Genomic DNA, 11,818 nt, shown 5'->3' on the forward strand with positions numbered 1-11,818 from the left:
ACTGAACACAGGTGGTGGAACGGGCTGCTATAAGATCAGTCCAACTTTAAACAAACAGATATATATATATTTTTAATTCTAGAAATATAAATGTATTTATTTCAGATTATTGGGATTTATTCAGGGCAGCAGTCTCAGATTCACTCTGCAGCAGAACAGTGACCTCACCCAGAGTCCTGGTGAATTATCTTCAGAGACAGGAACAAGTTGTCCTGCAGCAGATGGTGTCCTGTTCCTATTTGCTGCACTTCATGGGAAATTGATAAGTATTTATCTATTTATCCTCAAAGGGAAAAGCAACAGGAACTCTAGAGTGAAGAAGTCCATACATCCACCAAGGCCCAACAGTTCCACCATGAGACTACATTTAAATTCACTAGATTTAATTTGAATCTGCACTAAAGAGCAAACACTCATAGATATCAGGCCCCTCCAAATATATTTATAGAAAAACAGTTGAGTAGCCTTTATAACAAACAAACAGACGTAAAAAATCAACCTCCTTGAGTTTGCTTAAGTTGTTTTAATCGACATCATATCACTCTTGTGTGTTCTTTTGTTGTACGACACTTTGGTAAACTGCTATTGTTTTCAAATATACTATATTTATTTGTACTTTCGGGTTAATACATACTGTACATAGAAAAAGTACAAGATAACAAATGAATATAATACAGATAGGATTTAAGATGTTAAATATATACTGCACAGTTAAAAAACTTTATTTTAGACTCAGAAACAGAAAACAAATCATATAAAGACAAACTGAAATGAAATGAAAAGAGGTAAAATATTAACGTGTTGTGTTTGTGTATATATTCATGGTCTTTACACGTGCGGTATTTTATTATATAAACACATCTATTATATATAAACACGTTTATTCTCCAGTTGCGCATGAGCACGTGTGCACCTGCTGTTCCAACCACTCGACCCTGGGTGGCGCTGTAGCACCGAGGTGTTTAAATTCCCTTCATGTGCAGCAGTCGTCGCTAAATCTCCATCTTTTCTTTGCACGGAATCGATCCCACGGATCTCTCTCTCACACACACACCGGCGGAGTGTACATTTGAATGGTGGACGTTAGCGGACCTGCTCACACACACACACACACAGTCACAGTGAGTTCGAGCGGCTCGTTTCTCCCTGGACGTGAAAACCCGCCGAGACCCGGAAGCTGGATGACAACATGAGACGGTTTGTGTTTCACTTCGGGGTTCGAACCGTGAACATAGCGCGAGGGGAACGCGTCACCTGGGCTCAGACATATGTTCTCAGAGTTGGGAAGCTAACTAGCTAACTAGCTAGCTAGCTGCTAGCTGGCCCAGCTAGCTACGCACTGACTGAGTCGAGCTAAAGGCTAACAGCTAATGCTAACTGTGCGGATGTGAGCTAAGTAAGGAAGAGCAGCTGATCTAAACTTGTAGTTTCTCGTTCGCAGCGGGACACAAACTATTAAACTTTACTCACTCCCGTGTCAGTGACGCCTGTTAGCCCGGTTAGCTAACTCCAATGTTTTTACCTCTGCAGCCAACGCCTTCGTGAGTAAAGTGCATTTGTGTTTTTAATCTCATTTTGGTTTTAACTTTTCTCTGCTGCTGCAGCTCTCATCACGTGCTGCACACACACACACACACACAGTCTGCAGGTTATTAAGTGAAAAGGAAATAGATTTTAAACTTCCTGCAGCTCCCCTGGAAAAAAACTGAAGAATGTAACCGCTTTGCGTCCCACACGTTGTCTGTCCCGCAGTGTCCCGTGTTGTGGAAGCTGCTAAGCTCGTCTGGACGGTGGAGAGAAGTGCGAAAAGGTCACCCGGATTCAGTCCAATGGCTTTCTGTGATCCTGCCTGCACCTTCCTGCTGACAAGAACATGAAGCAGGTGTGGACACACTCACGATGTTCTGCTCAGAGTCCACACAATTGAATGCTGGTGACTGTGAAGTACAGTTCAGTGGTGTTGTACTAGAAGAGATTGTCGTAGTGGCCTCATCCCATATCCTTTTGTTTTAGGTGGATATTATAAATAAGGACGAGTTAGATAAAGAGAGGTGAGTGTCTGAAAACATCCTGGGATTCCCTCTTGATTCTGATCACTCATTGTCTGTGTCCCGCAGATCATCCCCCCCTCAGTCACTGCTGGACCATTTAAGGCACCTTTGTCATAACCATTTCACCGTATCTCTCCTTTTTTACGTTTCCTCAAAAACAAGCTTGCTTCGCATCTGCTCCATCTCGATTTCCCTCTCGGCAGATTTCAAGTGCATTACGGAGCACGCAGTCCGGGCCCAGCGAAGCGGGTGTCGTCTTGCAAGAGGAAGGGTGGTCCGCAGGTGGAGGTGGGCGCCAAGCTGCACCGTAGAACGTCAGATGTAGGCCGTGCCCGTGACCCCGGCATGGCCAACAAAGAAAATGAGCTGACGTGCCCTGATGACGTGCGGGGCCTTCACTACAATGACAACTGTGGGCTCCCTGTGACCTCCGCAGAGGCCTCCAAGATGGCAGGGGCCAGCTCCAAGTACAGCGACTTTGCCGAGGTGAGGATTAAAAGTAGTGTTTTGTTTAGAATTTGTGCTTTTTCCTCTTCAGAAGTTTCAAACCCAGTTCTTTAAACTCTTTTATGGGGTTGATAACATGTTCAACACGCTTGTAGACTGACTTTCCTTTGTGCTCTGCTTATCTGTTTTGTGCAGCTGTCAAAGGACCATGAAGCTATGACTCACATCCTTTTTGGAAGGAATCTACGACTTCAAGTAGCGAAAACACTATGGCGAAGAAATGCCAGTGAATTAGTGGCCTATTTAATAAGGTAAAACTGTGACATTATGGTGTTTATTCACATTTAAGTAATAATTAATTTGTGTTTCTAATCATCATTTTGTTTCCCCCAGATTTCAAGACACGGGGGTGCTGCTTGACTGCTTACCTGTCTTAACAAAAGAGTGAGTCTCTACTGGGTGTTTGATATATATATTTATATGTGTGACATATCTTTTATGTTAATATACAACATGCAAAATACCTTTAGTCAGATTGAAGTTACAAACTCTGTAGAAAGTCCTTCATGGCCTTTGTCCTTTGTTTGTTTTCACCTTGAAGTGTTTAGCTCATAATTAAAGATAAGCTTATGCATTGAAATCACTTTCTCTTCAATGCAAACAAATTATCTTTAAAGATTAGAATAAACTCTCATCCATTCACGTATGTTGTAGAGTTACAGGTTTGTAGGTTTCATACTCATCCCTGTAACTTCTTGTCAGCTTGTTTGGATGTTTAATATCGCTGCGTTGGTTTTTATCCAGTTGCCGTCGGAGGCTGAATTTAAACTATTCAGACACATTTTGCTTTCTGCTTTTTCTGTCCACGTTACCGATACACAACTTTCGTTACATTTCTCATCTTTCATGTGTTTTGTGTCCCATCAGTCTTCAAACTGAAGCACCATGTTTGTCACTTGGCTGCTGTGTTGACCTCCTGCCCCAAGTGAAAGTGATTCTTGCCAGTAAATACGAAGAGTAAGTGGCTCTGTGGGCTTCATACATGTTTAATGATCCCTGTCTCTCTCTGACCTTATATCTAAAAGCACTGAGATCAAAGTGATTTTTAGCTTTTGCTGCTTTTAGTCTGGAAGATGACGCATCACTGATCGGAGCTTTTCAACCTTTCTGCTTAATAATTCATGAAGTGAACTGAGAACTTATGAAAACTCTTGGATCAGTGGTGCAATGTCTTCAATACTTAAACAATAAAATAATTAAATGCCTTTTGATTCATCACTTCCAAATATAATATGCTAATATTTAACAGTAAATTTAACTAGTGGGTGTGTTTTATCTGCGTTTACAGGCACATCATGGTGGGTTTACACTGGGTTCAATCCGTCATCAGGAAGTGGTGGCCAGAACTTTCAAAGAACCAGAAAAGACTGCGGGACAGTTGTTCAGAAGACAGGTGGGTGCTGCAGGTTTCAATACATGTTTTATTTTTTAATTTATTATAAACTGTGAAATATAAATCCTCAATTACATTTCTTTGTCATAAAGGTTTGATAAAGTCTTAATCATGGCAAAAATAATCCTATGATTCTGGCTCCACTTTGTAAACCCACCCCATCCTGCACAGCTAATGTTTGCATGTTTACTGCAGGAATATTGAAGTCATGAAGCAGCGGCTGAAGGACGTGTGGAAGGACGGAGCCCGACTATGTTTGATTCCAGGATCGACAGGAGAGCTGGCAAAGGTGAACATGAGTTATATTATAGAACTGAACAGGGAATTTTTCATGATGCAGTAGCTGTGAAAGATTTGTTACAGTTGGAAAGTTACAAAAACACAAATGTCATTTAGCAGTTGTTTAGATATGAAGTGTCGAGCTTTATCTGGTATATTTCTTTGAAAAGTGCTTCTATGTTTGTCCCTGCTATGAACAAAACTAAATGGAAAATAGGTGCAACAGACTGAATCAGCGCCGCCTTGACACATATTATAGAATGAACATTGTGACACAGATGGATCACTGAAGAGTTTTACTACACAAGTGCCTCTGCTGTTTGTTTTCGGCTCTGTTTATTTTTGGTGGACACAACCAACCACTCCCGCCCTAAAAAAAAACTCACCATGAGTCAGCACGAGTTGAGTCTGTGTTGTGTTCCCACCTTTACATCCTGTTTGATTTTGAAATTAATAAAACCAGCAGAGAATATTATGATCACAGAGACATTTCAAGAACCTTTGATGTACCTGTTATTTTACTTTTTATTGCTTAAGATTTAGAATTCAGTTAATTCATTTATTTTCAGATTACAAGTGATTTATTATCTTGTGTATATCAGAAGAATCTTGAAAAACGTGTTTTGATGGCCCTGTGATTTATCCCGTGTTGATGATATGTATAAAGGAAGATTCTTTTAATGCATCCAGCCGCAGGATGTGTCACTGGATGTGACAACAACTAACGTGTTATCTCCACGTTGCAGGCCATCGAGGCTTATCTATCACAGCTGCCCTGACAGTCGTCGAGGAAGCGCTCTGAGGATGTGACCACTACTGCCAGATCATGGCTCTGTTTCAAACTGATAATGACACCAGAGAAACGGACTGGTTCGTTCTGCCATGTCAACTCAAACCTCTTACTGGGACTGAACTTGATCATTCAGATGACTCCCTTGGTGAGAGCTGGAGACTCTTAAGGAGGGCTCTGAGAGCCGTTCTGCAAAAGGAGGAAACGTAAAATGACTGCTTCACATTGAAGTGGACCGTCTTGTGAAGGGGCATGTTTAGTGGACCTTAATGAGACCCGGTGTTGCGTCGCTCTATGAAGTGCCAAGCTCTTTGTCTCTCACTGCACCACTCTTTGCCATGGAATGCAAATGCACTTGTGGATGTATTGAATGCTCCGCTCTTGTTGTTTTGAGCCTGGGTTCTCCAGAATCAGGAACTTGAATCTGCTACAGTCTTAAGTTATTAGAGCTCGTTTTCATTTTTTGCCTCTTCCGATGACATTTGACTGTGTATTGTAAACTGTAAAAACAAATGATTCTTTTAATCTTCTTTTAAATAAATTTGATAAAAATCAAAACTAAAAAAAGTTGTTTTTATTGTGTTGTCGATAAACATAATTGTCATTTTGGAGATGGAATTAAAGCTGTCCAGGTTCAAATAAAGTAGATATTGGTGTTTTAAATTTTGTAAATAAAGCTGACAAACTAAAGCATTTAAAGTAAACGTATATTTGCTTTGGTCGTTCGAAGTGGCTGAACAAGTTAGGAAGGTTCTCGTGTTGGCAGTTATTGACATTTTTTTTAATAAACTTTATTTACCAAGGCAGGTTTCGTCTTTTCTTGAAGCAAAAGAAAATTGGCAGATTAAAGTTTTTTTTAAAAATTTTATATTAACATATGGGTGGCGCTGTAGCACATATTAACATTATTTTCAAAATGTCCCTTTTTAGTTTGTAACTGTCTTGTTTTGAGGGGAAAGAATAGGAGGAATTTAAAATTGTATTTAATTGATAATTAAATAATAATGAATTAAAATATTTACCATTAAATTACAGTTATGTAATTTATGTTTCCGCATTAAGGTATCAGGCACAGAGCAAACTGTACAAGATGTATAAGACAAAACTACAAACTATAAAAGATAGAAATATAAAATAGTATGTGTGTGTGTATATGTACATTAAAGGCAATAAATGGCCAGTGACGCCGTCAGTGTCATCGTGTGTTTGTTCAATAAAGTTTTCTATCCTCCCTTCCCCCGGTGACGTCACAGCAGCAGCTGATGCACTGCCTCTTCAGCTGCTTCCCGGAATCCGCCGCTGCTTCCGCTCCGGTTGACGCTTCTTCACCCGGGATCCACTTCCACTTCCACACACAGACGCCATGTTCCACCGGGAGAGGAGCCCGCTGCTGTGGCTGCTCCTGCAGGCCGCGGTCGCCGCGACGTGGTGCTTCACCGACATGGACGCGGGGCCTGGCGGCGCAGGTGTCGCGACGCAGCCCAACGGCGAGAACGGCTTCAAGATCGAGGGCAGGGCCATCGTCCCCGGGGTGAAGACGCAGGACTGGGTGTCCACGGCCCGGGTCCTGGTGGAGGGAGAGGAGTTCGTCGGGTTCTTGAGGTAGGAAACAGCCCCCCCCTCCACCTCCACACCGGCTAACTAGCTAGCCTGTTAGCGAGGCTAGCTAGCATTAGCATATATAGCATTAGCACAGCTAGCATTAGCCTGATGCTGCTGTTTGGCAAATGGCAGCGTCAGACTGTCCCAACGAGTCCACAGCTTAATACCAGCGGAACAAACTGGTGCCAACTGGGACAAGGACGTGGAGGTTTGTTCATTAGCTCCCAGCAGCTCAGGAGCGTCATGCTAGGTGTCACCAAAACAAACCTGGGCCCCAGGGGAAGTGTGTGTGTGTTTGTGTTTGTGTGTGTTTGTGAGATGTAGAGATGAATATTTCACACTTAACATTCATACTACCTCAATGACTGTTCAAATAAAGTTGTTATGCAAGGGTGGAAATACATTTAAAGGTTCAGTGTGTAAGATTTAGGTGAAGGGGATCTATTGGCTGAAATTGAATATAAAATAATCCTAGTGATGTTGTTTTCACTAGTATGTTTCACCTAAATTGTATTTATTGTTGTTTTAGTTACTCTAGAATGGCCCCTTTTATATTTACATACTTTATATTAACATCGGGAGTGGGTCTTCTCTACGGAGGCTGCCATGTTTTTTACAGGAGCCCAGACTGGACAAACTAAACCCCTTTTTTGAGTTTTTATGACAACTGAAGGTTATCACAGGTTCTCCCTCACGTTTGGAAGGGGGATTCAGCTGCAACACGCCACTTCACCACTAGATGTCACTAAATCCTACACACTGAACCTTTAAACACAAGCGGGGGAAGTCAGCTCATCAGATACAGTTAGCTAAAGCTCATGCAGGCTGATATTGAACTGGATTGAGTTGTTTAGTTGTTTGCCATCGCTGCATGTTTATTAGATTTTATGATATATAAATCTCTAGTCTTGTATTGTAAGTCTTACTCTTGTCAATATCTCCATCAGCACGTACTTCTTTACAGTGACAGCTTTGTAGTAGTTCTGGTGCCTCGACTTTCATCTCACTCCAGTGAACTTATTCTTGACCAATTTCGACCTTTTATTATTCTTATGCCCGTGTGTTTGACTGTTTTGTGTCCATCATCCATCCATCCATCCATCATGCCCTCATTGACTTGGATGGTGTAGACATACTAGACATGATAATAAAACACCTGTCAACATCACAGTGTAACTAGAATGGCTCCCAGTAGAGCACATACCTCTGGCAAGTAAACCGTCTCCTTTAATCCAATCAAGCTCCAGTGAAGTGCAGACACTTATAGTTACCAGGTCCTTAAATGTGCCTGATTTTAAAAATAACACCAAGAACCCCTTATCTCACGATGTCAAAATCTAAATGTGCATCTGACTGAGCACTGACAGGTCTGGAGAATAAAAGTGTGAATTGTCTTGTTGCAGAACCGATGGAAGTTTTGCAGTGAATGACGTCCCTTCAGGATCTTACGTGGTGGAAATTGTCACCCCGACTTTTAGATTTGAACCAGTGCGTGTGGATATCACGTCCAAAGGCAAAATGAGGTGAGACCTTAATGTCGGGAGAAGCCACAAATGTTTAATGTCGAGTCAGCCTCATATATTCATCCGTGTACTGTAAGTAAATCAACTCTGTTCCACTTAAGAATCTATGTGTCATTCCACAGGGCACGTCTTGTGAACTACATCAAGACGTCAGAAGTAATTCGGCAGCCGTATCCTCTTCAAGTCAGGGCCAGCGGCCCTCACAGCTACTTCATGAAGAGGGAGACCTGGGGCTGGACAGACTTCCTCATGAACCCCATGGTAAAAACATTGCTGGATATGTACAACCTGCTGTGTTCATAGGCCTGTGGGGAAAGGAGATATTGTGTGTTTTTATAAAGTGCAACAGTTAGTATTAAGGTTTGTAGAAGTCCAGCGTCATTGGGCCAGGATGTGCAGGGATTATTAAAACATTAGATAATTGTTGTGCTCTACATACTATGAACTTAATGACGCATGCAGCCTCACCTTGAAGGTTTTCTTTTATTTCCTGTATTGAATAACCAAACACTCTGATGATATAATCATTCAAGGTGTTTCATGTGGAATGTTGTTCTCAGAGAGAGAAGTGTTGTCTTCTGAGGCAGAAGTTCTTCTTCAAAGTTTTTCTTATTAAGTTGTTAACCAGTCAAAGTATGTGGCTTGTTACACTCTGGTAAAGAAGAGAAGGTCTAAACATTTGGTTTCCAAAAAGAAATCAAGAAAACGATCATCCTCCACTGACACGTTTATCCTTAATAAACTGGGTGGTTTCCTCCATGTCAGAATCCAGACCATATACATGCTAGTGTTAAATATAAATACAGTACGTCAGAATCCCTTGTTTATGTCTAAATGTATTGTACTTGCTGCTCCTGCAGGTCATGATGATGGTTCTGCCCCTGCTGATCATTGTCTTGCTGCCTAAAGTGGTCAACACCAACGACCCAGAGATGAGAAAGGTAAAGTGCTATATCAGTTCATTGTGTAGTTATTTGAATTGTATTGGATCCATTTTGGATCAGTTAAATAAGGATTTATCAAGTGGCACCATAACGCGCACGTTCCTTTGTAATGTCAGTGGTCGTTCATTTCACTGTCTTCTTCACAGGAAATGGAGCAGTCCATGAACATGCTGAACCCTAACCCTGAGCTTCCAGACGTCTCGGAGCTCATGACCAAGCTTTTCTCCGGCTCCAAGGGCTCCAGCAAGGCAAGCAGCAGCAGCAAGGGCACGAGGCCGGCTGTCAAGAGGAGGTAGTACTGTACCGTGCACGTCACCTCAGATCAGCCGACAGAAGCACGAGTTCTGCCATGGAAGCGAGATTTTTAAGGGTCATTTCCCCCGTCTGGGTCTATTTGTACAGTTTTCTTTATTATTAGATGTTGATTTCTTTTATTCTATTGGAAACTGAGCAAAAAAAAAAAAAGAAAATATGATTTTTTTTTTTCAAATGGCACTGAGAAGTTTCTTAAAGTCTGTAAAAGCTGTAATTCTTCATTTGCTCTTTACTTTCAAGTGGCTCTATCACTCTTCCATCTTTTCTGTGCTAACCCTCTGTTGTGCATTTTTCCACAGCTGCTAATTCCACTAAGTGAAAGAGAACATATATATACATACTCAGAGATTTTCTTTTTAGTTTTCTTCAGTAATTATGACTGTGAACGAAGATGAATTGAATTTTAGGACTGAGATATTCTTATTTAAAAAGCCTAGATAATTAAATTGCAATGGTTATATAACAGCTTTGTTTTTATTTCTGACCGTCATGTTTGTTTGAATGTCACCACACGGCCTTCTCATTTTTTCGGACTTATTGAGTGACGTGTGATAATTCACATGCAGTACATCCGTGCCTGTAGGTGTAGAATTAAAATGATGTTTACTGGCAGGGGAAAGAGTGATAAGAGCCGTGTGTTTGCTTTCAAGATCTTGAGTGTACTTGACTTTCAATAAATCAGACGGTGAAGACCACATTAAAGTCACAAACTGTGTCTGTAATAAATGTGTTCACGTCATTATCAGCTGCTGAGAGAAGATAACGAACGACTTTTCATCTTTACAACTCGAGGTCAACTTCTGAGCTTCTCTGCATCAGTTGTCATGGCGATGGATCTTTTGACTTAGGACAAGCGTGGTGTTTTTTTTATGTTTTTCACTGGAGTGAATTTTTAACCGACAGGGACCGGCTTCAGGTGTTATGGACAAAATTATAACAGCCGATCTCCATGACAACTGAAGAAATCCGCCATCTAATGCGATTGAAAGTAGAGCTCAAGCACTCGGAGTTTAATGCCTATTTTGATTTCGGTGTGAAAAACAAATCTAATATTATTTTGACAGGGATTTTACTTTTAATTTAATAAAAACAACAAATAAATAATAAATCTTGATATGGATCTCTTCTGTTTTGTTTTAAGTTTAAGTGACAGACAGACCCTTTTAAAGTTAGACAAACTATTTTAAGGTGTCTAATTTAGTTTGGTATTTTCTTGCTGACCACTTAACTTGTATTTCTGCTCTAAAGCTCTAATAAATGTGAATGTATCTGTCCAGCTGGTAGAAAGCTCAGGATTTAGCTAGTACAGTTAATAGACTTTGAGTTGGGGTTATTTTGCCAAGCTGCTATTTCAAATGTCAAGAATCAGAGTTCAGTCCCCCGCAAGGTCTTTAGACAAATCTGAGGTGAACAAATTAATTAATAGAATAATTCAGAAAAGGCTTGTTTTGCTTCTTATTTTGAAATAATCAGCAGTTTGGCCTCAGGCCTCCTAAAATCCTACAAATCCTTTCTTCAGGTGCTGATTCAAATTAGCGGCTGAAGCCTGAATGAAGTTTTTCACACTAACTATAGCTCATTAGATTTAATTAAACAGAGGGTTTTGATCTAACAGAGGAATTAACCTGGGACAAGGAATCACAAGCAAAAAATGTCAGAATATACGATGTTTATGATGTCTCCTTATTCTTCTTTAATATTAGAGAGGAAATTACAGATCTCTTCCTTCCTTGGCAACAGTCACGCTATGTGCACGTATCCTCCTTTGGCCTGTTAGTTTTACACGTCAACTTTTGGAGTGGATTTTCTCAAAAGGAAGAATTTCAAAGTACATAGTTCAGATCAGATTCAACAAGTTGACGCTTAAAGAAAAGGAGAATTATAACTGCCTTTTGAAATTGTGTTTCTTGGTTCATATCAGTACACACAGACTCACTTTCACAACATTTCACAGACGAACGAGGAGCACAGGTTCCTCCACGAAGCACTTTTGCCTCAGAGCAGAACAAAAGGCACAGGGTTAGATACATTTTGACATCACATCATAAACAGGAAAGTGCAGTAAATTTACATCATCACTCGTCCGTCAGAGAGACACGGTGGTAATCCAGCTTCAAACACCTTTTTCTAAACAGCAACGTGAATATTGACGAGAGCAGAGGTGTGATCCATGGACACGCTCACATGTCACATTACCACTGTGAAACTAATGCAGTAAGTGCACAGATTAGCCCTTGAACACCAGATCAAACATCGATAGCAAGAGCAAAGAAAGGAAAAATATTCACGTGACCACTTATATATATATATATATATAAATACTCTATATATACTAATCAATTTACATTTACCATTTGTGAACAGAATCGGTGAAACGTGTTCTTTATATTTTAAATTATTTTAAATGTGTACGC

General features: G+C 40.6%; 2 protein-coding genes across 3 annotated transcripts; both read left to right on the top strand.

The window, feature by feature from the left end:
- The first annotated feature begins 942 nt into the window (after positions 1-942).
- On the top strand, positions 943-5,587 carry katnbl1 (katanin p80 subunit B-like 1). Of its 2 annotated transcripts, none has more exons than XM_035144508.2 (10): positions 943-1,197; positions 1,753-1,882; positions 2,014-2,051; positions 2,255-2,537; positions 2,694-2,809; positions 2,892-2,942; positions 3,426-3,515; positions 3,847-3,951; positions 4,147-4,240; positions 4,977-5,587. In XM_035144508.2, the coding sequence occupies exons 2-10, from the start codon at positions 1,874-1,876 to the stop codon at positions 5,007-5,009; spliced, it is 819 nt and encodes a 272-aa protein (XP_035000399.1). In that variant the 5' UTR covers positions 943-1,197; positions 1,753-1,873; the 3' UTR covers positions 5,010-5,587. The 2 variants fall into 2 exon arrangements, with proteins under 2 accessions (XP_035000399.1, XP_035000400.1); XM_035144509.2 differs by lacking the exon at positions 943-1,197 and adding an exon at positions 1,214-1,541.
- Positions 5,588-6,254: 667 nt separating this feature from the next.
- Positions 6,255-10,110, top strand: emc7b (ER membrane protein complex subunit 7b). The gene is made up of 5 exons (XM_035144385.2): positions 6,255-6,622; positions 8,026-8,145; positions 8,268-8,406; positions 9,006-9,086; positions 9,236-10,110. The coding sequence occupies exons 1-5, from the start codon at positions 6,384-6,386 to the stop codon at positions 9,383-9,385; spliced, it is 729 nt and encodes a 242-aa protein (XP_035000276.1). The 5' UTR covers positions 6,255-6,383; the 3' UTR covers positions 9,386-10,110.
- The last annotated feature ends 1,708 nt before the right edge of the window (positions 10,111-11,818 follow it).

Source organism: Hippoglossus stenolepis, chromosome 20, assembly GCF_022539355.2.
Source record: "Hippoglossus stenolepis isolate QCI-W04-F060 chromosome 20, HSTE1.2, whole genome shotgun sequence".
In the NCBI taxonomy this organism is placed as follows: Eukaryota; Metazoa; Chordata; class Actinopteri; order Pleuronectiformes; family Pleuronectidae; genus Hippoglossus; species Hippoglossus stenolepis.

Excerpts from the sequence above, each read along its gene's own strand:
- katnbl1 (XM_035144508.2), top strand. Across the intron at positions 3,516-3,846 it reads CTTGCCAGTAAATACGAAGA|GCACATCATGGTGGGTTTAC; the intron begins GTAAGTGGCTCT and ends CTGCGTTTACAG. Across the intron at positions 4,241-4,976 it reads CGACAGGAGAGCTGGCAAAG|GCCATCGAGGCTTATCTATC; the intron begins GTGAACATGAGT and ends TCCACGTTGCAG.
- emc7b (XM_035144385.2), top strand. The coding sequence starts at position 6,384 with ATGTTCCACCGGGAGAGGAGCCCGCTGCTGTGGCTGCTCCTGCAGGCC. Across the intron at positions 6,623-8,025 it reads GAGTTCGTCGGGTTCTTGAG|AACCGATGGAAGTTTTGCAG; the intron begins GTAGGAAACAGC and ends GTCTTGTTGCAG. Across the intron at positions 8,407-9,005 it reads ACTTCCTCATGAACCCCATG|GTCATGATGATGGTTCTGCC; the intron begins GTAAAAACATTG and ends CTGCTCCTGCAG.